Raw genomic sequence first — 26811 nt, 5'->3', positions numbered from 1 at the left:
TAGTGTAAACTTGAAAGAGCAAAAGAAATACTTCCAAATGCCCTTTCATTTTATGTAAATTTGAGACTTCAAGATGAGAAGGATGATGATAGTGACAAAGGAAAAAGTGAAAATCCACCTGCTCTCACCTGATGGTGTATTTGCATCACCATGGCAACAGGTGGCAGTGGGTGACGCATCATCAGGACTTTGAAAAAAATCAGAGAATTTATAACGTTTCACTTCCGCCTTACCTTTAAAAATAAAAGTATCATATACATTTATTTTTAATTTCGTTTTCTCTAAGATGTTCTTTTTGTGATAAACACTGAAGCTTAAAGTTATAAAAGAATCGGAATTAAATAAGTTTGACTTCTTCCTAATTATGTTGAATTAAGATAATTTTGTTGTTATGCATAACAAAACAATCATCTCAGTTCTCAGCCCTCATGACCAGTTTACATTTTGTGTCAGAAACTATCCATCCATCCATCCATCTTCTGCCGCTTATCCGGGGTCGGGTCGCGGGGGCAGAAGCCTAAGCAAGGAAGCCCAGACTTCCCTCTCCCCAGCCACATTTGCCAACTCTGCGGGGGGGATCCCGAGGCGTTCCCAGGCCAGCCGAGAGATGTAATCCCTCCAGCGTGTCCTGGGTCTTCCCCGGGGTCTCCTCCCAGAGGGACGTGCCTGGAACACCTCACCAGGGAGGCGTCCAGGAGGCATCCTGACCAGATGCCCGAGCCACCTCAACTGGTTCCTCTCGATTCGGAGGAGCAGCGGCTCTACTCTGAGCCCCTCCCGGATGACTCAGCTCCTCCCTCTATCTCTAAGGGAGAGCCCGGCCACCCTGCGGAGGAAACTCATTTCAGCCGCCTGTATACGAGATCTCGTTCTTTCGGTCACGACCCACAGCTCATGACCATAGGTGAGGGTAGGAATGTAGATCAACTGGTAAATCGAGAGCTTCACCTTCTGGCTCAGCTCCTTCTTCACCACGACAGACCGGCGCAGAGCCCGCATTACTGCAGACGCTGCACCGATCCGTCTGTCGATCTCACGCTCCATCCTTCCCTCACTCGTGAACAAGACCCCGAGATATTTAAACTCCTCCACTTGAGGCAGGACCTGACCCCCGACCCGGAGAGGGCAATCCACCCTATTCCGGCTGAGGACCATGGTCTCAGATTTTGAGGTGCTGATTCTCATCCCAGCCGCTTCACACTCGGCCGCGAATCGCTCAAGCGAGAGCTGGAGATCACGACCAGATGAAGCCAACAGGACCACGTCATCTGCAAAAAGCAGGGACCCAATCCTGAGGCCACCAAGTCGGATCCCCTCAACACCTCGGCTGCGCCTAGAAATTCTGTCCATATAAGTTATGAACAGAATCGGTGATAAAGGGCAGCCTTGGCGGAGTCCAACCCTCACCGGAAACGGATCCGACTTATTACTGGCAATGCGGACCAAGCTCTGACACCTGTCGTACAGGGACCGGACAGCTCGTACAAGGGGGTCCGGTACCCCATACTCCCGGAGTACCCCCCACAGGAGCCCCCGGGGGACACGATTGAATGCCTTCTCCAGGTCCACAAAGCACATGTAGACTGGTTGGGCAAACTCCCATGCCCCCCCCAGGACCCCAGAGAGGGTATAGAGCTGGTCCACTGTTCCGCGACCAGGACGAAAACCACACTGCTCCTCCTCAATCCGGGATTCGCCTATCCGACGGACCCTCCTCTCCAGGACCCCTGAATAGACCTTACCAGGGAGGCTGAGGAGTGTGATTCCCCTGTAATTGGAACACACCCTCCGGTCCCCCTTCTTAAAAAGGGGGACCACCACCCCAGTCTGCCAATCCAGCGGTACTGCCCCCGATGTCCACGCGATGCTGCAGAGGCGTGTCAGCCAGGACAGCCCCACAGCATCCAGAGCCTTAAGGAACTCCGGGCGGATCTCATCCACCCCCGGGGCCAGAAACTAGTTTTTTTCTTTTGTGTACTTTATCTGCATAATGATTGTTAGACCCTGCGATGGACTGGCGAGCTGTCCAGGGTGTACCCTGCCTGTCGTCCAAAGCCAGCTGGGATAGGCTCCAGCTTCCCCGCAACCCTGAATTGGAATAAGCGGTTCAGAAAATGAATGAATGAATGAATGAATGATTGTTAGACCTTAGGCCTAACATATTATTACCAAGTTATTGCTTGGATAAAGTTTCATTTGATGTTGAAATTATTTTAATTTGATATTTTTCATAATGTTTTCATTGTGGAAAATATTTGGTAAAGCACTGTGCGCTGAACTTTCAAATTAAAGTTTCTGTTATTTAATTATTCTGCTTTCATTTAATTATTCGATATGTTCAATTTAATTGCTAAAGGTTTTCACTTGTTTTATGTAAGAGAAAGTCTGAACTGATATTTTTTCAAAATGATCTCCTTTATTCAGAGAAATAGAATTTTTTAGTGACACAGTTCTGTAATAAATGTAAAAAGAAAGAAAGAAAAACAACAGCTTCCGGTGGGTGTCTTGGTGTAACTCCAGCTGACTTGACTGAACCCTCCAGGCTGATCACTCTGACAGATGACCGAGAAAGCGCTCTGCACGGCGGCTACTTCTCTGCCGTTGACCGGTGTCTGCAGGTGGAAAGAGAAAAACCACCATCCTAAAATAATACAAGAAAATAAAAGTAAATTGTTCCGGTATGGAGGCGTTTCGGTCCTGACCGGGTCTCCGTAGCTCAGGTTCTTTGTGTGAACGGAACAGACTGCCTCATGGAAATAACTGTTTTTATGTCACAAAGCGCATTTTACGTAATATTTAATCTCCGTGGTTTTTGGGTCGGATTCAACCCACTGGTGAGGATTCAGACAGATTCCACGAAGCCACATTAGTCAGATAAAAGTTGGAGGATAACGAGAGGTGCATTCAGAGGCTGCTGGAGCAGATCATCTGTTCGTACCGGTGAGTAGATCACCTCAGAAATATGATGGATTATTGAAGGAGTGAGTTAGTTTTTCTCTAAGTAAACAGTCATTGTAAAATGTGGAAAAAATCTCTTTGCACTCTCAGTTAGTTGGTCGTTTTTTGTTATTTAATTCCTGCTTTATTACACAACATTTTTTATGACCAACAACAGGTGCCAGCAGTTTCACGAGTTTTATATAAACCAAAAATACCAGCAGGCTTAAAAGTTCAACATATTTCCTGCTGAGGATTTACCAGCTGGAGGCAGCAGGAAGAGGAATTATGATCTTATGTGTGAAAAGATGTGAACAGATCTTTGGATACAGTCAAAGTCGTTCATTTTCACTTCGCAAAAGCTTCATTGTACAGAGGTTTACTCCCAGGTTTCAGAAGAGAAAAACGGGTTCATACAGTAAAACCTTCAGTTCGCAAAATGATGACAAACAACGTGGTTGAATTAAGAAATAATTTAAATATTTACCCATAGAATTTGCTGGCATTTTAATTTAATAATTGAGTGTAATTAATCAGGGAAATGTTCCAATGCCTCAAGCTACAAAACAAGCCAGTTACCCTCATACATAATAGCTAGACAGATTTTGCAACTTTTTTCCTCATATTTTTTTTCTATTGTTAAGTTTTTGAAAAACGAGCATTATTTCTTTTTAAAATTGGCTTTTTTTTTCTTTTCTTTTTTTAATTAGCTTTTGTTTTTTGCAAAATCCTTTAACTTCACAAATCCTCATAATCCAAAATGCTTCCTTTTTCTTTCCATGCATGTTTACAAACATCTGGTCTGAGTTTTATGTTGAAGATACTGATCTTCACTAGACTAGCATGCCTCCACTAGTCTAATGCTCTTGATTAAGTCAAACATTAAGTTTTAATTGGTCTTTATTGGTCTTTCAAGACAGGAACTGGATCTCCTCCACTGTTGGCATTTTTAAAACAAACCATAACAATCTAAAAAAAGCAGCTACCTGAGAGCACTTTATTGCCTTAGTTGTGTTTTTCAGAGCCATAGCTTCTGATTGCTGTAGATTTTTATTTATTTACAGTTCCTGAAATATTTCCATCATAATTTCTGTAAGGATCAGCATGAGAAAGTCACAGAAAAATGAGGTATGAAGCCTTCAATTCAATTTCAATTCAACTTTATTTGTATCGCTCCACTTCACAACAATGTTGTCACAGGGCACTTTACATACACCAATCAACATGCACATCATTTCGAGCCAATTCATACATATCCTATAATAGAAACCAACTGATTGCATCGAGTCATGACTTGGATCCAATCCCCCATCCTGAGCTGCACGAGGCGACAGTGGGAAGGAAAAAACTCCCCTTTAACAGGAAGAAAACCTCCAGCAGAACCCGGCTCAGGGAGGGCAGCCATCTGCCTCGACTGGTTGGGGTGGAGCCATGAAAATGATTTGAATGCTCATGTATTACAAGGATGCCTATACTTTTGCAAGAGGGTCTTTTCTCTGTAAATTCTTATTTGAAACATTTTTTTTCTTTGGTTGTGGTGGTTGTGGGTGTAAAAAGTCAGAGCAGTACTAATCTGGAGAAATAGCTCTGAACTTTCCAAACTTTTGCACAAAGAGAAACGCAGAACTGTGTCTGAATCAGGTGAATTCACTGAACATCTACGCAGGAATTTTCTGTTTCTGTGTTTAGGTGTGTGTGTAAGTAGGATGGGGTCTTCGTTCGAGTGTGTATGAACCATGCCGTCCTCAATATCCCAACGGCTGCGTGGTCTTCGTGCTAAACTACTGAGGCGTTACGAGCATCGACCTTTTGTATCGTGTCTGGTTGGTCTGTACGGCTGCCGGTGGAGACGACACGAAAGGAGCGGCGCCCAACCGGGAGACTGCTGCTGCAACAAGGTCAGACAGCTGCCAACACCTGGACACATCTGAGCCAGTTAGTCCGTTTACACACACATGAATGAAATTAGTCTGTAGAAACAAATCGAAGATAAATCCAATCTGTTCATTCATTCATTCATGCTTATAAGTGCACCTCAGGCTGTAGCTGTGTATAGCAGGAATGTTCACTAACAGATATTTTGTGTTTATTTGGGGCAAATGTACAGGTGTGGAACTAATGTTAGCAGGGCTGTGTTGTACGAAGCGTGTTGTCTGTTTGAAACAAGTTTCAGCAAAATATACCACAGTGCCTCTGGTTGCCAGCTGAGTTCTGTGTTGGCTTAACCACAGCTATGTACAGGGCTTTCCACAACTTTGCAAACAAGCGTGGTGACATTTAGTGGATCCAACCAAAATGTTGCTGCATACAGAGCAGCAAGACATAAGACCCAGGATGTTCAGGATGTTTAAAGCAGGACCCAGGATGTTCCATTTGAAGCAGGTTTAATAATGAAAATATAGCACTTAGAAGTTAGAAAATTGCTTATGTAGGTAAGTGGAACAAAGTACCAATAGAAACTTCAGAATCAGACATGCATAAAGTACTCAGAGTCAAGACTCAACTATAAGTACCAGTGCTCTATGAATTGGGTTGCTTGAATAGAAGCTGAACTGTTCTTGAAGTGTCCCACTTTGGTAGAAGTACTAAAGTATTCAACATTTCTTTGCACTTAAAATAAACTACTTGTATTACTTAAAATTTTCACTCAAGTACTGGAAGTAAAAGTACTCCATTGTGTTGTGTAGTTATTTAAGTCAACATTTAGCTTTGTATATCATCTTGTTTATGATTTCAAACTGTTAGCCTGACATTCAGTTGTCCTTTGTCTGGAGCAGTGGTAGGCTCATGAACAGGAATAACACATGAAAAAACCCATCAATGTTCATTCTCCTCCATAGCTTTTTCCCTTCTCAAACCGGTAAGTATACTTTAAATATGTTTTTATGTAAAAATGTCTCTCCTCATCCATAACTTACGGCATTTAAAGGCAAGTTGCCTTTGTCAAGACTCTGCTAACAACCAGCTTTGTTTTGGAAACGGTTAACAACAACAAAATGAGGTGAAGCATGATGTTCTGTTCACATTTCTGCCTGTCCGCTCACAGACGTATTCCTATAGCCGGCCTTGGAAAGAGGTCTCACCATAGGTTTTAGCACCAACTTTAGGAACAACTAAAAGGCCTGTACCAGAGAACCTCTGGCTCCACACAGGCTCATCATTTAAAAGGTCAGATCAATAAGAAGGCCCAAGACCATTAAGACATTTATGAACAGGAAACCTACAACTAAAAAACCTTCAAATCAAACCTGATTGAAACTTGTTTTTAGTCTCTATGAAGACATCCTTTAAAATGATACACAGCAGGTAATCATAAAATAAAAGTGTTTACTTACAGTACAAGAGATCTGTCTCTTGCATTTATCATATTAGAGGTCTGACGCTACCCTGGCACAAAATACTACTGTCAGGTACAGTCATCCTCAGATGTATTCAGACCCTTTCGTTAAAGAAAAGGCTGAATTTACAACAGTCACTTGAGTAACTGGCAGCTAAAAGAAGGAACAATAGATACAAATTTGTCAAATTATAATTTATTTATATAAGACACTTTTTTTCATTTAATTGAGTTGAAGAAAAAAAAACCCAAAATAAACAAAAGTGTCCTGGACAAATTGGAGCACTTTTCTGATGAACAGTGGGACAAAATACCGACCAGCAGGTGCAGAAGTCTGACTGAGAGGAACAGAAAACACCTGACTGGAGTGGAAACATCAGAGGACTGTTCAAATAATTAGTTTATGACTGATGTAACGTATTTTTTAAGCATTTTTGTTTGCTTTTTGAAAAATATTTCTATTGAACCAGAATTAAAAATTAATGTAATGATTTTCATCAAATTGTTATTTATTGCTTGTATCAGTTACAGCTTATCTCACAGGAAGCTGTTTTTTCCTTCTCTATTGGAAGGGTATGAATACATCTGAGGACGACTGTATTTCTCACCATTATTAAATAGGAGGCTGAAAATCACAGGATGTGTCTGTTCTGTCATGAAATGTATTTCTCTTCTGCAGCTTCTGGTTCTGCTGGGAGACCAAAGTCAACAGCTGCAGCAATTTACTAATTACACGTTTAAATGTCAAAATACATTTTCAAAAATGCTCAAAGTGCATTAAAAACATTTTTACCACAGACGCAACGAATTAGCAGATGCTTTTTAAATATTAGGGTAAAAACAAACCCTCATAACTGAAAAGTGGGAAACCACTGACGGAGACCTCTCCCGCTGCTCAGTCGGGACTGCGCGTCAGGTTGAGTGCAGCATGCATCTGCTGTGTGATTGAATGTAGAGGGATTATTTAAACTATACAGAGTCTGAACTTCTCACAGTATCTGCTGCCATCATTTTTCAATCATGAGTCTTTTTGTAGGCTCAACAGATACAACAAAGATAACTCAGCTGTGAAATATATTCAGAGCCATTTAATGTTAGCAAAGAAACAAACAAACAAAAACTCTTGGTGCATATTCCAACATGAGAAGTCTGAGGTGTGGCGTGAGAGCGTGTGAATGCATGAGTCTCAAGGCCAATGCGTGAGAGTTGGTGTTGTACCCCTGAATTAGGGTAGAAAGAATCACACGAGTGATTATTACTGCTTCCCTCATGCGGTGGGTTTATTGCAATCCAAAATACACATTTTACATAGAAAATGCAAATGAACAACCAAACATGAACATGAACAACCAAAAGACAACTGTTTAGTTTCCCGTAACAAGGCACGTTTTGAGGTAAAACCATTATATCTCAAAATAGCATAAAACCTCAATTTGACTTCATCAAACTAGCATAAAACATGCTGTAATATGTTTAAAAACTGTAAACACCATCAAAACATTTACAATGTTCACCTTTACCTGAATTAGAGTAGAAAGAATCACACGAGTGATTATTACTGCTTCCCTCATGTGGTGGGTTTATTGCAGTGAGGAAACGGCGCGCAATCCCCCTTGTGGTAGGATGAACCAATCGATCCCAGAGCAACAGGATTTAAGCCTCTTTAGCCGCTCATCCGTGCATAATGGATTAGGTTGAACAAAATAACAAAATTCTTATGAACAAAGTATGAAAGAATTAATCTTTTAGCTGTATCTAACTCTTAACTGCAATGTTTTTACTACTCATAACAAACCTTGTTGCTTCTTTTAACCTTTTCATCCCTTTTAAAATAAATCACATTATGAAATAAATCACATTATGAGTTCATTCTTAAACTGTGGTTATGGGAGAAAGGTAAGCCTATGTTATCAACCATCTCAACCATCACACTGGCAGGTCTGCTATGTAAAGTCAAGAGCTAGTTGCAGCTAGAAGATAACTATTGGACAGAAGAAGGCCGTTATAGGCCCACTAGCACAGCTGGTGACGTGAAATCGGTACCCTGACCCGCGAGCACTGTCTCCTCCTCTCACCTTTCCGTGAGTGCGTGTGCAGATGTTCAGCCCCGTCAGCCCAGCTCGCCGCCTTACATCATCCATGCCTCCTCGGGATCGGACCCACCAGAAGGTCTCAGAGCTTATTCCACTAAAGACTTTCATCTTCTACTGCTCTGCTTGGTAGTAGAAGAAATTTGTAATGCGGCTTCATGGACATCTCCACGCTTCTTTGTCCATGTCCTTATTCTCTCTGTGCCACTCTGACCTGAATGCTTTCTCAGAGTGATTTATTCCCCCTTTCACTTGTGGTAATGAAGACAGATTCCTTCTCTCTCATTCGCCCGGGTTTGGAACATTTCAGCACCTCTGCTGCTGGGTCTAGTGAACATTTGGCCACTTGTTGCTGCATCAATGCACACGACGCAGCACTTAGACCTAAATAAGTGTGTTTTACGCTTACAGTACTACACAGACCCAGTGAAGCATAGACTACATCCCGCTTTGCCTTTATCCACCAGCGATAGCCCTAAAGGACGAAGCCTGTACAAAACAGAACTTTGGTTTCGTATTGTAACCCCAGATTCTCTTAGTATAGGCGCAGCCCTTTAAGCACTGGGCCTCACTGGTTCCTGGACCGACTGAAGAAAAAGCTGGTATTTGGGAGCCGATTGTAGGGCTCAGCCCACTTTATACTTGAGGACGAGAAGGAGCCCACCCAGTAGGTGGACTTAAGTTTTCAGTGCTACGCGGAGGGATAATATCCACTAGCGATAGCCTTAAGAGCCTTTGGAGGATCGTGGAGCTGATAAACCGTCAGAGAACAGTTAAACAATAAAAAAAGCTTTTTCTGTTTGAGGTCAATGGTCACTTTTTATCCTCCACACAAACAGGGCAGTAAATGGAGGAAGGCTGGACGCTGTGTTTAGAGATAATGTGTGTTTTATAGTTTTTTTCTGTTATCAACAGTTGGAGGGCTTCTGCTTTGCTCTGCTGGTGGCGGCGTTCTGCTTGACGCTGGTCTTTCTCTACTTCTGGGGACAAGCAGGAAATGACTACAATGACTTTGACTGGTGGGTAGACAGACATTTGTACCTTATTCTGGTCAGAAGTCAACACATCTGTTTGCATGTATATTAACTTTGCACAAACTCATAACTTGTGTAACACATTAACCTTGTGGAGGACTGGTGATGTTTTCTCCCTCTCTGCTGTACTTGTGCAGAGTAGAAGCATTCAACAAAAAAGCTCTGTGTTTCAAAATTTACGAGTTAATTAAAAGTATTAAAAAAAGAAAAACAGATAAATTTGTTAAGAAAACTGAAAATCTAAGAGAATTAGAGAGATTTTTTACTTTGTGAAATTTTTCATTGTTAAAAATAGCTTTAAAAAAGTTGTAGTTTACAGCTGCAGCTTGTTGTTTTGAACTTTCTTGCATTTTTTCTCTGCATCCATCAGTCTACATCCTCCTGCACATTCTGGATGTCTGATTAAATATATACTGGTGCAATTTAACCCCTCTAAAACCTAAAGTAAAAGAAAAAAAAAAGATGAAATAATTATATATTTTGTTTTTAATCTGAAATCAATATTTGGCGCTGTATATTTTTGTATATTTACCATTAATTACTGTGTAATGTATGAAGAATCAGGAGGTCTTTGGAAAAACAATACGGCATTTCATAAGAAAAAAAGTGAAATAAATATATATTGTGCAAATTCAGTAATTAATTCATACAACAAAAAGATAAATTTTTAAACCTTATTACAGCCAGTACCAGGAAGGAAAACCTTCATTAGGACCAGAACGAGGGACGAGGTTCATTTTCCTGGACCGGTAGGGAAAGAGGGTCAACAACCTGCATGAGTATAATCCAAGGATCCTGCTGACATGAAGAGAAGCACATATGAATGACATCAACTATGTCAGATGTTTCTACATGGAGAATAAAAAGAGCAGAGAGGAGCCCAGTGCATCCGTCCCCCAGCAGCCTCATCCTACAGCAGCAGGACTAAAGCGATGGATCAGGGTCACCAAGCCCTGACTAGAAGATTTGTTTAGATGATCTGAAGGTGAAGAGGATGTCAGCATTCTGAACCCACATGGGGTCCTGGTTCCACAGAGACGGGTCTGATAACTGCAGTGTGGCAGAAAAATTCCAGCATCCACAGAAATGTTTTAGAAATAAAAAAAAAAAAAAAAAAAAAACTTTCAGTCTCAGAATCATCTTGAGTTATTTTTTTTTTTACTCCCATCAGCACATTTTCCAGCTTCATCCTGCTGTTTTCTGTGGACCTCTCATTGTCTCTGTCTTCACATGTGGACCTGACGTGGCCGTGGGTGCGAAGGTTTAACTTTGGGAACTTGGGTTTCTGGTTCCCCTGGTCTGTGGTGCTGCTGGTTGTCGCGGCAGGATTCTTCAGCTACGTCACTGTGCTCATGGTGAGACACAAACACAACACACCTTCGCCACACAACTCATTTCTCATCTGTAAAAATTCTTTAAATATTTCAATTTATCTAAAGATTTAAATTGACGTAATCCAGGGCCGACTGCGGTCCTCAAGAGCTGCATCCCTGCAAGTGTTAGGGGTTTCCCTGCTGCAACACACCTGACTCAAATGGGCAATGGGTATTTAGCGGACTACTGCAGTTTGATGTCAAACTCAGCACAAGTCTGCTAAGTTAGTTTGATGTGTATAAAGTGTGTTGCAGCAGGGAAACTCCAAACTCTAGAAGGACTGCAGCCCTTGAGGACAAGAGTTGGCCTCCCTAATTTAATCTATTATTAAAACATCTTTTTAACATGCAACTTTAAATGAATAAAACATGAGATTATATAAAACATATGAAAATTATTACACTGAAAGAAAATCTTTTAATTAAACAAGACTAAATTATTTATTTTAAAATAATAGCAACAGTTATTTAGATGCAATAAAAGCAGTTTAAGTGTCTGATGGGTGTTTTTCTGAAAGAGATTTTCTGTGAGTTTCTGACCAGTTTTCATGAAGAGGTTCCAGATGTTAACAGAAGCAAACCAAAGCTTTAAAAACAGGCAGTAAAATTTCACAGCGAAGCATTAAAACTGCTGCAGCTGGTGTTTGGTGCTTGGAGTGTCACAAATATAGACACTCTGTCAAAGTAATTATCAGGATTTTATGATTATCACACTTGTTCTGTATTAATTCATTTCGCAACATCATCAATATGTCAGATTACATCAACACTCCTCACAGGTCTTGCTTTTATTTACTTGCATCTTTTGATGCCAACATAATAAAATAAGTAAAGTAACCCAGAAGTATCGTACCAAGTAAATCTCTGCTGTGCAGAAAGAATAAATCCCACACATTAACTGTGGATTTGAGAGAAAGCAGATGGAAAAGCTGCAGGACCTCCACCTGACTTCTACACTATAAGAATGCTTTTTAACGTTTCTTTAAGAATATCTGCTGTTTGACACACAAATATTAAAGTTACAAGATTTTACCGTCTTCTACAGACTGTGACAACGGCTTTCTGATGAGTACAAACCACAGACATCATACCGTGTAACTACGTCTGATACGTGCTTGTCACAAAAGATGTATTTATTTATGTTTCATCTGTATATCGTAGCGTTCAGTGAACGCATCACATGGTTGTAAGACCAACATGATTACACAACAGTAAATGAAACGATATCGTTTAATATCAGTGTTGCTTTGGAGAAACATTAGTGTCATTTAACCAAACTAAACATTAACTTTAGCATGAAAAGCTGCTGGTTTTCCTGCAGGTGTTCCAACTAGACGTCTGGTTAAACTGCAGACAGTTTAGAGAACTGAGGGACCAGACGGAGTGAAGCAGGGAGGATGAACCAGGTGGTCTCTGGGAGGAGAGAGAGTGGGTTACTGGTAATCCCAGTGGGAAAGAGTGGATTTATTTTTCTTACTGGATCCAGTTATAGTCCAAGCAGGGGGCGGGGACCGTGTCTGGCTGAGGGTGGAGGTGCTGATCCAGTGGTGAGCAGGCAGACCAACAGACCAGATCTGAGGCTGGTAGCTGGTCACTGCAGGTGAACACAGGTTCAGATTAGACCTTTCCAGGACTAACACACAGGAGGAGACTGAAATACTGCAGCAAAGGGATGGACAGTCTGGCTTCTGCAGGTCCTTCAGGAGGAAGCCCCGGATGAGGGCAGATAGGAGGCAGCAGCGCCTGCAGGAGCCAATCAGGCTTCACCAGTAACTTCCATTAACCTGCGACCATCACAGCAGATGGTGAAACATGCTTGATACATTTCCTCTTTTCTTTCCATGTCCTGCTGTACAGGCTGATAAACTGTCCTCTGCTATGACACCTCAGTCTCTTTCTTCTTCTGTAACTATTGAAACCAAACAAGAATGATGTTATTTTGGAGGTAATATCTCTTCCTCATCGGCCACAGAGGAGCAGATGGTGTCCCGCTCTTCCAGCCTCCTCTGCAGCTTACACCAAAACCAAAACAAACCAAAACAAAGCAACAACAGGGAGTGACCAGAAGGAAGCAGCTCTGCTTTGCTGTCATAACTCAGACATTATATTTTATTGGATATGATGATAATGAAGAACGATAATAAATTGCCGTTAGCAGGATTAAGTAATTATTACATCCCTAGTCTGTAGTGTCAAATGATGAATATTGTATTTTATGTTCACTGCAAAAGGGTCAGTCAGTCTGCAGAGAGATGTTTTCTGTTCATTTCCTATAAATTATTTATTATCTACAAAAACACAAACTAAAATTCTCGTTTTGTCTGTAATCTTGTTGATGAAGATTAATTTATCTGAAACAAAGAGCTAACTCCATATAGCTCATCATTTCCAGGTCATTAGAACTTATTTGAAGTGGATTTTTTACCTTATGATACATTATATAAATGCTTATGTTCTTATGTTGGCCGATGGTGTGCAGCACTTTCTTTCAACTCTGGTTGTTTTAAAGGGCTTTATAAATAAAGTTGAGTTGAGTTGAGTGATGTTACACGTTTTAATAATGATGCTGTGGCCGATCCTTGGTGTAGCACATTTAAATTCATTCCCGTTAAACAGCCTGGTCAACCATATGTCTCAACCATAGACTGTATATAAAATATGTAGATGTAACGTATATGTATATGTATATCATATACGGTCTATGGCAGGGTGTCAAACTCCAGTCCTAGAGGGCCGGTATCCGGCAGGGTTTTGTTGTTACCCTCCACCAACACAGCTGATTCAAATCAAATGGATCCAGCAGCTTCTTGTCAGCCTATTTATGTCTGTTGGTCAGGTGTGTTGGAGCATGGAGACAACAAAAACCTGCAGGATACCGGTCCTCCAGGACTGGAGTTTGACACCTGTGGTCTATGGTCTCAACGCTGCCTGACGACTTGCTCTGCGCATGCGGTGCGTCAGCTTACGGCGTTAACTGCCTGCAGCGCCCTCTAGTGACCAAAATACTTACTTGGCTTTCTCCAAGACAAAATAACTGCAGCCATTCACAATGGTTTACTTGTGTTTTAACTATTTTATCAAAGAAATACAATTAAGACTTAGACAAATTTTTAATGGGGGTAAATTATTTATGAAAATTAGTCTCTTATACACACATCAGTACCACACTTACTGGTCAATTTATTAGGTACACCACAATAATACTGAGTGAGAAGATGCTACACTGTGCTCAGAAAGGGATGGACATGGTCAGCAGCAGGACTCAGGTAGGCTGTGCTGGTTAAACCATGTCATACTGGTACTAAGGGGACCAAACTGGACAAGAAAACCTCCCCCCACCATTCCAGCAGCAGCAGCCTGAAGCGTTGATCTGGTCTGAGCTGGGAAACACGCTGGGTCTGTGCTGTCATGGCACCTTCTGGTACGGTTTGGTTTGTTCTGTTTTGGTTTTGGTTACATATATACTTTACTTGTGTTTGTTTATTACATTTTATTGTGGAGTTAAACAGCTTTGTGTCTGCCTCTCTTCTTGTCGCAGTCTCTGAGCTGGCCTGCAACAGACTTCCTGTTGTCTTTCTCTCTTCAACCAGTCTGACCAGTCTCATCTTCAGACCTTCTCTGTAAACCCTAGAGACGTGTGTGTGTGTGTGTGTGTGTGTGTGTGTGTGTGTGTGAGACAACACATATGCCATGTTCAGAGTTGCTTAAAGCTGTTTTCTTCCTCATTCTGCTCAGTTTGAACTTCAGCAAGTTGTTTTCATGACGTCTACATGACTAGATGTTGCCATTTGATTGGCTGATTAGATATTCATGTTAACATAACTGAGCAGGTTTACATGATAAGATGACAGGTGAGTTTATTTCTTAGACTCTGGTTTTCTGAACACAGTGATGAATCTGAGACTTTATGCAGTCGACCATTGTGTCTCATGACGTTGGACTTTATTGTGTGTGTGTGTGTGTGTTTGTGTGTCTGTGCAGCTGCTGGCGGTGTGTTTGCTGTCCGAGGGCCAGAAGCTTCACTTGCACTGGAGTCACAAGGTACCTACCTCATACAGTCGCCCTCAGATTTATTTCATTAAAAAAACTCAAATAAAGGGACCACAAATAAAAATTTGCGGAATCGTAACTTAGTGACATAAGACTGTTTTTGTAAGAGATGAGATAAGATAAGTCGTTATTAGTCCCACACAGGAGGTATTCACAGTGTCACAGCAGCCGAGAAAAGTGGAAACACACATTGTAAAATATAAAGAAAGAAAGAAATAAACAAAATGTGAGTACTGTAATGAAGAAATGCCTATGAGGATAACATAAAATAACTTCAGTACAGAGTTATTATTGCATGTTATGATCAGGCGTGGCAGAAGTTATCACTATATATGTAGTTTAATTAAGTTGAAGAAGAAACAAAAAAACATCAAAATAAATCGGTCCTGGACAAATTAGAGCACTTTTCTGTTGAACAGCGAGACAAAATACCTGTCAACAGGTGCAGAAGTCTGACTGAGAGGAACAGAAAACACCTGACTGTAGGGAAACATCTAAAAATTGTTCAATAAAATATTTATTTATGAGTGATATAACATTTATTTTATCATGTTTGTTTCCTTTTTAAAAATATTTCTATTGAATTAAAACGAGAAAACAATGATTTTCATTAAATTTTTATTATTACTTTTGTAAATTTCAGCTTATTTCACAGTCAGCTCTTTTTTTTTTGTCCTTTAATGGGAGGAAATAAATACATTACAGACTGTAGATGTAACGACACATCATTACTGTAAACTCGGGAACAGCTGACCGCAGGACATGTTTCATGTTGTCAGATCGGGATCTTGGTGAGTTTGACCTTCTCCGTCGTGGCCACTGCCGTCCTGTCTGACCTGTGGAGTAAACAATGGATGACGTTGCTGCTTTCCTTCCAGGTGAGCTCCTCCTCCTCCTCTCCTCATGCCTCATTCCCTCTGCGGTCTCCATCTCTGATGTTACCAGATGTTTAAATGTCCCGACCAGGTGACGGCGCCTCACTTACACGTGGGCGGAGTCTCGCTGATGACGTCTCTGGCCTGGCCCGTTGCGCTGCACGTCTTTCGCATGCGCAGCAGAGGTGAGAAGCCGAGATTTGTGCTCATGAAAAGTTGCAGATCTCAGATGTTCTTTCAGGTCAGTGAATTATTGTCACAATAAAACTTAAATTGAAGTTTGCTCCAAGCTGAATATTTTGTTCTTGACAAACCAGAGAGCAAAATTATGAAGGTTTGAATTTTGTTTGGATTAAAAAGTTAAAAATTTGGCACATTTACTGCTGAAATAGGCTTCATTCTCTAAAAGCTGTCATTGCTGGGGACGTGAATCTAACAACTACTCTGATGTTTGGGGTGACGATTGGATTCAGAATCGATTCTCAATTCAATCAGATTTCCCATTCATGATCGTTACACTCAAATAACAAAAGGTGCTAATTTCCCAAGTAACTATAAGCCAGAAAGAACTGAGAACTTGATTTTTTATTCGATTCCCCACCTCTAATAATTACACTGTTAAGCCTAGAAATAATTAAAAAAAAATAATAATTTGCTTTTCAACAGTGTTTAAATCCAGATTTCCAGCTTTTTTGTTCACCCACTGACACACAGACTGACCTGATGGTGTCTGATGACCTGCCGCTTAATGGGCTCCGTATGTTTCAGTGAAGAGGGGCCTGATCACAGGGGTCTTCCTGACAACCCTGCTAGTTCTCTACATGCTGCCCCTCGGGTTGTACTCTCCATGCATCAAGGAGGGGGGGATGCTGGGTCCTGCACCGGCCCTCATCGGCCACAGAGGAGCACCGATGGTGAGCAGGAACGCTGACTGTGTCACTGCGCTGTAAATGTAATAAACATCGGCTTTAATTCTTCAGTTTTATTATTTTTTATTTTTGAATCAGATCAGAATTTCCTTTTTAACAGCAGAACAACCTGTGCATCTCTCCCTGGAAAAACAGATTGATTCTTTATTCATTAAAGAGTTTTATTCAAGTTTCGCAGTTAAAGTTTATTTTTATTCTATTTAAAAGCAGAGCTGAGATTTATTCTGAGGTCGGCTCTGCTGGTACAGGAACTCTGCTCGCATCCTTCCTGTCAGCACTGTTTAGATCCAGAAACAATGCCTCTGCTCCGACTCGGACTCCTTAAAAACTGTTTACATCATGTGATTTCTGCACACGTTCCAACGCCCGCACTCGCTGCAGTCACGCTCTGATGCTCGCTTTACTGCAACTCTGCAGCTTGCTCCAGAAAACACACTGATGTCTTTTGAGAAGGCGGTGGAAGCAGGAAGTGATGGGCTGGAGACAGACGTCGCCATCAGGTCAGTCTGTGTGCAGAACCGTTGTTGTAACAACCCTGAGAGCGCAACACAACACACACCAGATCAGACCAAACTACATAAACACACCCAGAAATGTTTAGATCCAAACAAACAGAAAACTTGCTGCAGGGTCAAAGTTCAGCATCAAATACTTTCACTTATTTCCTTCATAGTTCTTCATAGTTGAGAAGCAAGTGTTGTTTTTACATCAGATTAAATGTTGGATAAACATGATAGATTCAAATATTATTTTTTTAATTTAGTGAGAAATAACTCTTCACTCAACTAAATGTACAGTATACACACACACACACACACACACACACACTCAAACACACATAAATACCTGCACACAAACACATAACCAGACCTAAATTCCCCAGTAAACCTGGAAGCAGTTCTTGTCTTGTTTGTCTTTAATCTCTTTCCTTCTCTGAACAAAACTCAGCAGAACAACTGGATTCAGAAACTTGTGGCCCAAAAGAGAAAGAAAAGAAAAACCAAACATTTTTGTAGCAAAATCTAAGGAGATCCAGGAAATGTCGTCACTTTTACAGAATAAAATCTGCTTTAGTGAAACAAAACCAACCCAGTTTTTTCAATCAGTCCCAAACTTCTGCATTTTTATTTGACCTGAAAAAGTCAACTTTTCCTTCATGAAAATGTTATTACATAAATCCTTTTGGGTTCTTCTGCCTCCAACCACTTGCTGGTTAAGGCTTTTTGACCTTCCACTAACATTATCTGGAATATGCACTTATTCCCTGAATTAGCCGATTTTGTTTTTCCAAATACAGAACTTCAAATGGTTCAAAACTTTTTTTATTTATATATATTTTGCGCATAGACTGTATATAAAAAGATGGGCGGAGCCTCCATAACGTCACCAGTAGGTTTCTGAAGGTTTGAATTGAATCTCGGTGGGCGGTTCCTACCATCCCCATCTTGGCAGCATCATGCGTGTCATCTCGTCCGGAAAATACAAATATGGGCAAAGAGGTGGAGCTGAGAGGGAGGCTGTGAGTATCATGGTGGATGATTGACACCTAGCGAACTCTGACCTGCATGTAGCTAAGAGCTAACCGTGCTAACTCGGAGATAACAGGAGATAACCAGCTAACGGAGGTAAACGGGCTAAAAGTCACGTTGTTAACCGGATTAAAAACTGCGGTTGTTCTACGTTCTTCTTACTTGAAGCCGGAGATCGGTACCTGTCATTTGAAAAGGACACGCCCCTAAATATGCCGAACTTCGAGATTAAATTATTTTTAAATGGGTGAGTTAGAAAAAAATTCACTCCCCCCCACAGTTGTCATGAAGGTAAACCTGACCTATTAAACCTAAAATGGATTTTATACCAGGCTATAAACATGTTTATTTTTGCTGTGAAGTTGGTCTTTTTAACATGGGAGTTGCTTTGTTTTGCAGCCCCTAGTGGATGAAGGGGAACTGCAGTTTTATGCACTTCTGCATCGGCTTCATTTTTAACCGCCGGAAGCTCCGTCCATCTTTCTTATACGGTCTATGGTTTTGCCAGTAAGGTGCAAGCATTGCCAGAAGAAATTACAGTTATTAGCTTTATTTTCTTCATATTATGGTTGTATTGATGTAACAAAATATCTCTCAGTGTTTTTCCAACCATATTCTCTGCCTGTAATGAAGCTTGTTGTTTTCCGTTGTGGTTCGTTGATCTTTTCCCAGTCCTCCACTGGTTCTGACCGTGCTGACTCTTCCTCCCATTTTCTCTATATTTACTTCCAAATTTTCCACGTCGTTTATGCAACTTTGAGACTTAATTTCCTTCAGGGAGGTGATTTATATGATGATTCCTGATTCCTGGAGACGTAAACCTCACAGCAGCCGCAGCATCATGTGCTTGTGGATCAGATCCACTGAGGCTTTCCTGATGTTCCGTCTTGGTTGCAGTGTGGATGGCGTTCCCTTCCTGATGCATGACCACACCCTGCGGCGCACCACCAACGTCCACGAGGTCTTCCCCAACCGGACTGACGATCTGGCCGCCATGTTCAGCTGGTCGGAGCTGGGGGGCCTGAATGCAGGGGCCTGGTTCCTGTCGGTGAGTGACGGACATTTAAGAGATCTCAGCTCAGCCTGAACGTTTCTAACAACACGTCTCTGCAGATCAGGAGGTCTTTCAGCTAGAAGCTGATTGATCCATCATGATGCTGGTTTTACTGGACAAAACAGATTTGAATCAAGAACAGAATTTAGTTTCTATTAAAAGATTATATATCTTATCTATTTGTGTTGTTGTGTTTGAGATGTTAACAGTGTGCAGAAGTTTTTCTTTACTCAGGATAAATGATTTATGAACCATGTGAAGACCCACTCAGGGTGGATGCTGGTGTGTCTTTCTACAAAGATGCTTGTATTTCCCTTATTTTGTCTCAGTTTGTGACATATTTCATTGATACTTTGTGGCAGAAACACACCAGTAAAAGCACAAAGATGTGAGTGATTAAAAAAAAAGGAGGTAACCTGTGATATTCTTTGCAGCTTTGCAGCATGAGCATTCACACACCGACCCATTCTGCCAAACATTTCTGCTTTATTTGCTTTGGTTGAGAGTTAAGAGCCACAAACAGCTGAAGCAACAAGACAACATTTTATAGTTTTATTATTAGAAGTGTTGACCGTATAGGAGACTATATGGAGACTTTGTCTTTCTCGGCTGACTTCTGATTTCTTCAGGTTGTTTTAGCAGTTACTTTATTTTTCAATCAGTGAGCATAGTTCCCCCTCATGTAGCTGTGGTTTGGCTTCATTCCTTCAAGCTGATTTTGATTTTGACCTATAAGTTACTATAACAGTTTAACATAAGTGCTGTTATTTTTATTCTCCATGACACAAAATAAATGAAAAAAAAGAACATTTCTAAATTTTAGCTGAAGTGTTCAGCTGATGTTTGAGGTGCACTAGATGAAAAACAGTCCATAGAGACAGTAGGGCAGGAGAAGTAACCGGAGGATGGAGGCAGAGCTGAATTATTAACTCCAAGTATCGGTTGTTAAACTGAACTCAGATCAGCTGGCAGTCACATGTAAAAATGCTTCTTTATCACAGTAGAAAGTAGAAACCGTGTCAGCTGTGTGTTATGTCATATCATTAACTGGTATTGATGGTCTTCCCCTCCAGCACGATCCATTTGGCACAGCTGGTTCTCTGGGAGTGGAGGAGCGCCAGCGAGCTGGGAACCAGTCAGTCTGCAGCCTCCAGCTCCTCCTCCAGCTTGCAGCTCAGACTGGCAAACTGGTGATCTTCGATCTGTACCGTCCGCCCATGGGCCACCCGTACAGAGACAGCTGGATCCAACGAACGCTGGAGGTCATCCACAACGACTCGTCCATTAACTCGTCACAGGTGAAGTCCAGCTCAGCCAGTCAATCAGAAGTTTAGTGTAGATTTATCTTCAGACTCGTTCCGATTTACTGATACATCCTGCAAGACTTTACTCAAGTAAAAATTTAAACACACTGTCAAAAATAAAAATAAGTCAAATAAATGAATATTAATATGAAACTGACTGTCTTTTCTTAAATATAAGAAAAAATGGAAATAAAATAATCAAATAAAATTAGATTGAATTAAAAGTCAATAACTTTTACGTGAAAATAAAATTAAAATAAAGAATAAAATGTAAAATAGAATAAAATAAATCTAAATGAAAATGAATAAATAAAATTAAATTAAAAGTAAAAATAAAGAAAAAATATAGAATGAAAAAGTAACAAATTAAATAAAAATGAATAACATAAAGGTAAAAAATTAAATAAAGTAAAAGAAAAAATTAACTAAAATAAACTAAAGTACAACTTAAGTGAATATTAAATCAAATACAGTAAATTTAAATATGGAATAAAAGTATTTAAATGACATTTGATCCGTTAATCTATTTAAAAGTAAAGTGCAAGTAATATAAAATGAAAAAGTGGGGATATTTCACAATAAGAAGTTTACTGGTTCATCCCTGACAAGGATCTTTCTGCGTTGCCTTCGCGTGTTTTTCCCATGTACATGTGGTTTGTACAGGTTCTCTGGGTTCCTCCCACTCACCACAGAAATGCATGTTGGGTTGATGGATCTCCTCAGACTTGTAGTATGAAGCGAGATTAACATAGCAGGAATATCCCTGAGTTACCTGGGCTGACTTACCCAGACATTCAAGATAAGAAATGCGACGAAGCTGTTATTCAACTCGGTTACAATAACGCCACAAGAACAGAAGAAACAAACTTACACTGGACTTGACAGCAGCAGTTTGGCGCAGATGATTTCTTTAACCCTTTCATGCATGAAACACTGGAGTCTTCAGGAGGAAACAGGCTGGAGACAGTAAATCCAGCTGGAGACTGGTCTGTTCAGTGGAGAATATCTACAATGCTGTAATCACATGACCATACATGGTCACATGTTGGAGATCTAAGACAAGTTCAGACTCTTTTTATACTCTCTAACTGGGCTTTTACTGCATATACTAAACAACATATCCTTCAGGTTGTGTAAAACTTTTGGCATCCTGGCCGTCCATGTTATCAGACCACTTTCTAGTGGGACCTCCTTTTACCTCCAGAGCTATCCTTGATCTTTTCTATTCTACAGTCATTAAGCTTTTATCCAAAGCGACTGACATATGGGAGTGAGAACAACACAAGCATGAAATTAATCAGTAGAGGTCATCATAGGAAGGTGCTAGTTGAACTGCTGTGTGTCCAGTTGGACGGAGGCGTTGCCATGTAGTTCTATGGACTGTCGTCTATCCTAATTGCCACAGGGTTTTCTGCTGTTCCCAAAGATGACGGCAACATCGTGGTTTTGATTGAGGTGGTTTATCACCAACTTCCCCCAACTGCAACAATATGTACAGTGGTCCCGTGCAAGATGTACAATATGTACAATATTTACAAGGGTTTCTCGCCATACATTCACTAAACTCCAGCTCTGCAACTCAATCCAACATACTCGCCACCACGAGCAAGTCACAACGAGCTCCTTGGTAGATTCAACAAGGTGTTTCTGCTCCATATTAACATGAAGCATCACAAACATGGCACTAAGGACCCCAAAAAATGCAAAGCTCCCCCCTCCCAACCACCATCATTACACTTACAGCAACCTGAAGTGTAACTGAGAAGGTGTACCTTATAAAGCAGCTGGTGGGTGGAGTTAAACATCTGTTAAAGTAAATATTTCACTGTTATAGGAAAGGTTTATCACACCTGCCTTCTATAAAAACATCCTCTTATCCAAAGAAGACGCCTGAAGACACGATTGTTGATGATACGGGGTTGATGTTGGGTAAAAGACCAGAGTAGATGGAACGCTTTATCTCTCCATTAAATGCACAGATGGACACTTTCCTCTTTTTCTCTTTGCAGCAGTAGTTTGGAGGTTTCTTGACGCTGAGGTCAATTTTCTACTATGATAATAAGAAGTGTTGAAACCTTCTCCATGACAGATGAAGATGAAGACTAGATCTCACTGAGCAGCAAACAGAGCTTTTTCATCCTGATGAGGACAGAAGTTTACTCAAACAAGTTCATTCCTAGATTTCCTTCATTCATATGTTTTATCTAAAAACTGTTAAATGAGTGAATATTATGTTTTCTTTAACCCTTTCATGCATGGTGGCCATGCAGTGGACACCTATTTACAAGTTCTTTTCTTACAAATGAGGATGTTATTTTTGTAAATAAACCACTTCAGTGGATGTTAGTGAGTCATCCAATATGTTTCCACTCTCTGGAGAACAAATAAATATGATATAATTTCACATAATGTAATTACACGAGTTTGCCTTTATGATAAATAAGAAAAGAAATAATAGAGAATTTACATACTATAATTATGGTTATGTGTTATTTTAGAAATATTTTATTGAATACATTAAAATAAATAATAAGTCATGATAAATTCTAAATATCACTAATAAACAAAAAAAGTATCATTGCATATATAGAAGATCATTCCTGCCATCAGCCTCCGGAACAAGACCTCCTCAAATTAATTACTATATACTACAATATTGAATTTCCCTTTGGGAATTAATGAAGTATTTTTCATTTAATTTAATTTCATTTTATTTCGTATGTCTGGAGAGGTAAAATGCTGTTTTTAAAAAAAATGTTGCATTGTTTTTTTTTTTTTTATTAATTTATGCATGAAAGGGTTAACGAAACAGCAAAAAAGATGCAAATTTAATTTATTGGAAAAAATGTAAATAATTAGAGTATTGAGGAGCTTGTTGTTTGTTCAGCTGAGTTATGAGGAAGTGTTGTTTGCTGTTGGGACCTGATGGATGAGAGCTGTGAGCGGTGTTTGGGTTTCAGGTGCTGTGGCTGCCGTCGGACCAGCGATCTCTGGTTCAGGAAACTGATCCTGAGCTCCAGCAGACGTCAGGTAGCCGCCTCCCTCTGGAGGAGCTGCAGAGTAACCACATCGTCAAACTCAACCTGCACTACAGCTCCATGTCCAGCGAGCTGATCAGGTGTGTGTTCTCACACTAAGGATGATGTGAAATCTTTCAGTGTTCATGTGAAGACTTGATGAGTCCGTGCTGTTTCCTTACTTCAGAGAGTATGCTGCGGTAAATATCACCACCAACCTGTACGTGATCAGCCAGCCGTGGCTCTACTCGCTGGCCTGGTGCTCGGGAGTCCACTCCGTCACCACCAACGCCCCCCAGCTGCTGAGCAGCCTGAGCTCCCCTCTCCTACTTATTGTGAGTCTGGCTGCAAACTGGGATGCTTTCCTTCAGTTCCCACCTTTAAATCCAGGATGGAACACAGTGATCCAAACTGTAATAATTGATTGGACATGCTTAGAAAAAAAGTGGGTTCCATTAAAGCTGGGGTAGGAAATGTGCAAATCTTTAAAAACTCTGGCCAATCCAAACGTTCAGACCCAAAGGGAGTTTCTTATATTTCGTAGGCGTCGTCTCCCTGCCCCCCCCCCCCCCCCCCCCCCCCCCTCTCCCTCCAGCAGTGCATATCTGATCGCCACACCCTGCATATAAACAGCGTGTTGGGATGAAAATACAAAGTAGTGAAGAGGAGTAGTGAAGAAGAAACTCGAAAGACAAACATGGCTGAGAAAATGCAGGAAGGATTTCCCCGATTTCCTCGGTTTATTTGCCTCCTCCTGCTAAACAGCTGAGAAAGAGAAAATCGTTGGTGGAAAAAGCTGCGAACTAGAAAAGCACTCTGCCAAGGCCTTTAAAAAGTTCCTGGATCCAAACAGTGATCTGGATCACCACTCATATTTAATCTCTTCTTCCTTTTCACATTTCCAACAACTCCTGAAAATTGAATTAAAATCTATCCATAAAATTTTGAGTTATCTTGAACACAAACAAACAGATAAATGCCAGGAAAAACATAACTTCCTTGGCGGAGATCATGCAAGGAGCAAAACCAGAGGGGGAGGAGCCAAGACAGGGCGCCACTTTCACATCTTGCTAGCTCCCCAACATCACCTACCCCAGCTTTAACTTTCTGACGCCAAAACTTTGATTAAATAATAAAATATAGTTATCTTGCGACTTAAGGTTATAAAATGAATTCTGGTGTCCCTCAAGGTTTGATTTTAGGTCTTTTTTTATTTTTACTTTTACATGTAACTTTGAACTGAAATATTATCAGCAGATGTCAGTTATGCTAACAACACACAGCTTTACATGTCTGTGTGTCCGGATGACCCTCTGATTCCCTTTTAAATGATATTTCTGATGTTAACCCTATTGCTTATATCATCAACAGTTTCTCAGGAACTGAAGTGTGTAACTCTGTAGGGTAAATGGATAGTTTGACCATTATCTACCAAAGTTGTCCAGACATTTCTATCCATACAGGAGGTTAGCAATCCAGACACAAACATAGTGTTTATTCAGAGGCTATATATGGTAAATCCCCAATGATTCATGATAACACCATTATTAATTACATTTTCATCACTATCACTACTATCTTTCTATAAGAGATCAATTTTCACCTGGAAATGATGATGAAGCAGCTTCTTGTCAAACTTTCCACCAACCAGAGATTAAATTGACGGTAATGTCCAATCATGAGCAGCCAAAGATCAACAAGTGAGCAGAAAAGAGGAAAAATATTGATCCTGCATGGCTGGAATAAAGCCAAGAAGATGTTTCTGATGCCGCTGAGCCTGAGGAGGTTTAGTGAGGATAGCAGGTAGACAGTAGCAGGAATAATATGTAAATGAGGAAAAAGTGTAAACATATCATTTCTGTTGTGTTTGTTTCTGACGTGAGAGAATGATGAGCAGATGAGAAAAATCTTGGTCGCTGTCGATCTGTGTGTTATTTCTACAAACTTCTGTTTCATACTGTTGCATGATTTCTGTGTGAGAGAACTTTGGGTAAGAAAACTATGAAAGTGCTGTATAAAGTCTGATTTACTGGTTTACTTTAAATGTTTTTGTGTCTCAGAGTCCAGATCAGTACAAGCTGATATGGGTCCTCACAGATTTGCTGTCCCTACTGCTCATCTTCATCATCTTCTGCTTTCACTGGTGATTCACACACTTAAAACAAGTCCTAGCTGTGCGCTGATGTCTCAGTTTAAATCTAGACTCTGTTTGCTTTTCAGGTGGCGAGAGCGAAGACTTTCTTTCTGCTTAGACAGTAAAAAGACTTTGGACAACGGCACCTACAACAAATTTAAAACAGGTAAACTAACACAGCTTCAAAATGGCTGCAGCTTTGAACTAATAGGAATGTGTTATTGATACCTCATTCATCCACCTTCCTGGTTCTGGTCCCAGAGATGAGTGACATCTGGTCAGTGTCCAGCGCTAAGTCACAAGTGGAGATGTCCGATCTGGCAGCTGTGACTGAGGATTAATGCAGCCTGTGAGAGGAGCTGACCTGGCAGCGCCGGAGCATTTTATCTGGATGAGAGAACATGACTGCAAAGTTTCTGTACAGATGCTCCTCTCAGGTTCAACACTTTCATGTTGTTTCATCTCAGATTTTCAGAGATGAAGCTGGAAACTTGGAGACTGGAGACAACAGGAAACGGCTAAACGTCCAGCAGTGCGTTCTGTTGTGGATCTGCTTCAACCGGATTTCTGTTCCTGTTTAATGTCAATCAGCTGAGCTATTACATGTATGGACATTAGCAAGGCCGGATTATCCAATGGGCATTATGGGCATGGGCCTAGGGGGCCCACACCCATTTGGGGCCCACATAGGGCATACCATGTCCAAACTAGCAGTTTGGACATGAAACAAAATGTACATAAAAGCCAGATCGTTACACCACAGTGTCTAGTGCAGCGTTTTTCAACCTTTTTTGAGCCAAGGTACATTTTTTCCACTGAAAACGTCACAAGGCACAGCACAAACCAAATTGTTAAAAAAAAAACAAGCCAACATCAATCATTTAAATTCCATCTTATCAAAGAGTCTGACATAGCCATCAGATAAACACAAGAAACAGAAACTTTGCGATTTTTCTCTTTTCTTTTTAGACCAATTAGGTGCAGTTGGATAATTTCTCATGGAACACCTGATCTCTTACGGCACACTAGTGTGCTACGGCGCAGTAGTTAAAAAACACTGGTCTAGTGTATTTCTATTGGCACCACTGGCTGAGAGATGTTAAAAATGTCGTTTCACAGCGTTTCATTCACAATTTTTACAATGTTAT

The 26811-nt window shown here is 40.7% G+C and overlaps 1 protein-coding gene across 1 annotated transcript; it reads left to right on the top strand.

Moving 5' to 3' along the window:
- The first annotated feature begins 2809 nt into the window (after positions 1–2809).
- LOC306761611 (glycerophosphodiester phosphodiesterase domain-containing protein 5-like) lies at positions 2810–26042 on the top strand. The gene is made up of 16 exons (XM_079247860.1): positions 2810–2940; positions 4627–4835; positions 9280–9383; positions 10660–10753; positions 14753–14812; positions 15601–15699; positions 15788–15881; positions 16465–16610; positions 17043–17125; positions 19052–19202; positions 20282–20506; positions 23473–23630; positions 23717–23864; positions 25590–25672; positions 25750–25829; positions 25925–26042. Exons 2-16 carry the CDS (start codon positions 4674–4676, stop codon positions 26002–26004), a joined length of 1767 nt encoding a protein of 588 aa, XP_079103986.1. The 5' UTR covers positions 2810–2940; positions 4627–4673; the 3' UTR covers positions 26005–26042.
- Positions 26043–26811: the final 769 nt, after the last annotated feature.

The sequence above is a fragment of the Telmatherina bonti genome, assembly GCF_933228915.1.
Source record: "Telmatherina bonti genome assembly, chromosome: 10".
In the NCBI taxonomy this organism is placed as follows: Eukaryota; Metazoa; Chordata; class Actinopteri; order Atheriniformes; family Telmatherinidae; genus Telmatherina; species Telmatherina bonti.
The sequence above is the reverse complement of the archived record's forward strand: the minus strand, read 5'-3'. Positions and strand labels throughout refer to the sequence as shown.